The 1,839-nt window shown below is 37.1% G+C and overlaps 1 protein-coding gene across 1 annotated transcript; it reads left to right on the plus strand.

Moving 5' to 3' along the window:
* On the plus strand, window positions 1–1,839 carry LOC122146500 (transcription factor Ovo-like 2). Its single transcript, XM_042765681.1, has 2 exons — window positions 1–208; window positions 1,529–1,839. Exons 1-2 carry the CDS (start codon window positions 1–3, stop codon window positions 1,837–1,839), a joined length of 519 nt encoding a protein of 172 aa, XP_042621615.1.

Here is a 1,839-nt window from a genome sequence, read left to right on the forward strand (position 1 = left end):
ATGTGTCTCTCGCTCTGCTTCCAGGCGCGTGAATCCAGCGGCTCGTCAGAGTTTCTGTGCTCCGTGTGTCATAAAGTGTTTCCTCTGCAGCGCATGCTGACGCGTCACCTCAAGTGCCACAGTATGATCAAGAGACACCCCTGCAGGTTCTGCGGGAAAGGCTTCAACGACACCTTCGACCTGAAGAGACACATGAGAACACACACCGGTGAGATTACTAGAGTTCACTCAAACTCACACCAAAACATTCCTGGGAACTCAAATAAAATATCAAAAACTTGATGTACTAAAACAACTAAAACTAAAATAAAATTAACAAAAACAATATATATGTGTGTGTGTGTATATATATATATATATATATATATATATATATATATATACATACACACACTATATATAAAATATATATACAAAAAAATACATTTTTTGAAATATTTTCTTTTTGTAATGTTTTCTTTTATTTAATCAAAAATACAGTAAAAATGTTAAATATTATTATAATGTAAAATAGCTGTTTTCTATGTGAATATGTGTTAAACTGTAATATATTTCTGTGATGCGCAGCTGTATTTTCAGCATCATTACTCCAGTCTTCAGTGTCACATGATCTTCAGAAATCATTCTAATATGATAATTTGCTGCTCAAGACACTTTTATTTTTATTTTTCAGGATTCACAGATGAATAGAAAGTTCAAAAGAACAGCATTTATTTTAAATAGAAATCTACTGTAACATTATGAATGTGTTTACTGGCACTTCTGATCAGTTTAATGCCTCCTTAATAAATGTATTAATTTCTTAAATTAAATAAACAAACAAACAAACAAACAGAAATCCCTACCAACCTTAAACTTTTTTAATGCCTCCTTAATAAATGTATTAATTTCTTAAATTAAAAAAACAAACAAACAAACAAAGTTTTCATTCAAACTTTTTTAGAAAAATGTAAGTAATTTTGTTGTGTATTTCTATTTTTTACACATGTTCACTGTAAAAAATAAAAACCTCTCTAACTTTATATTTTCTAGTGACTGGTCACATCTAAATTTTTCAATTGGCCTAATTAAATTTATGAAATTCAATTCACATACATTAAATTTGGCCAATTGAAATATTTAGATGTGATCAGTCAATAGAAAATTTTGAGTTGGAGAGGTCTGAAATTTTTTTACCGTGTTGATGTATTTTTTAATAATTTTTATTCCAGTTTGAAGCTGAAATAAAATACGTTTAACAGTTTAAACAGTTAAAAGTGCAGTAAGTGATTTCTGAGAAAAATTTTTAATATTTGAAATCATCAAAACAAACACACCCCTACCTAAAAGGGTCACACCCCTATCTTGATAGCCCCGCCCCCAAATTCACAAACACTATGCAGCACAGGCACCTCCCCCATCATGACTGGACACACCCTTACTGCTGATTGGCTACATGCTGCGCGTGCATACTACTGTACTAACCCTGATTCTCATGAACAGTAGCAGGCACTCTCAGACGCGTCTCTCTCTCTCTCTGTGTGTGCAGGTATCCGTCCGTACCGGTGTGATCTGTGTGAGAAAGCCTTCACGCAGCGCTGCTCTCTGGAGTCTCACCTACGGAAGATCCACGGCATGCGGCAGCAGTACGCCTACCGCCAGCGGCGCTCCAAGATCTTCGTGTGTGAGGACTGTGGCTTCACCTCCAGCCGACCGGACGAGTACTTCCTCCACGTCAGACAGCAGCACCCAGGCAGCCCGGCCCTGCGCCGTTATTACCGCAAACACATGCTGGAGAGCCCAGCGCAGCACAGCATCACCCCCTTCATGCTGTACCCCGCCGCCGGACTCTACATGTGA

Source organism: Cyprinus carpio, chromosome A10 (genome assembly GCF_018340385.1).
Source record: "Cyprinus carpio isolate SPL01 chromosome A10, ASM1834038v1, whole genome shotgun sequence".
In the NCBI taxonomy this organism is placed as follows: Eukaryota; Metazoa; Chordata; class Actinopteri; order Cypriniformes; family Cyprinidae; genus Cyprinus; species Cyprinus carpio.

Bases quoted from the DNA above. Each gene is read 5' to 3' on its own strand.
- LOC122146500 (XM_042765681.1), top strand. From the start codon at position 1: ATGTGTCTCTCGCTCTGCTTCCAGGCGCGTGAATCCAGCGGCTCGTCA. The intron at 209-1,528 runs GTGAGATTACTA...CTGTGTGTGCAG, and splicing joins ACACATGAGAACACACACCG to GTATCCGTCCGTACCGGTGT.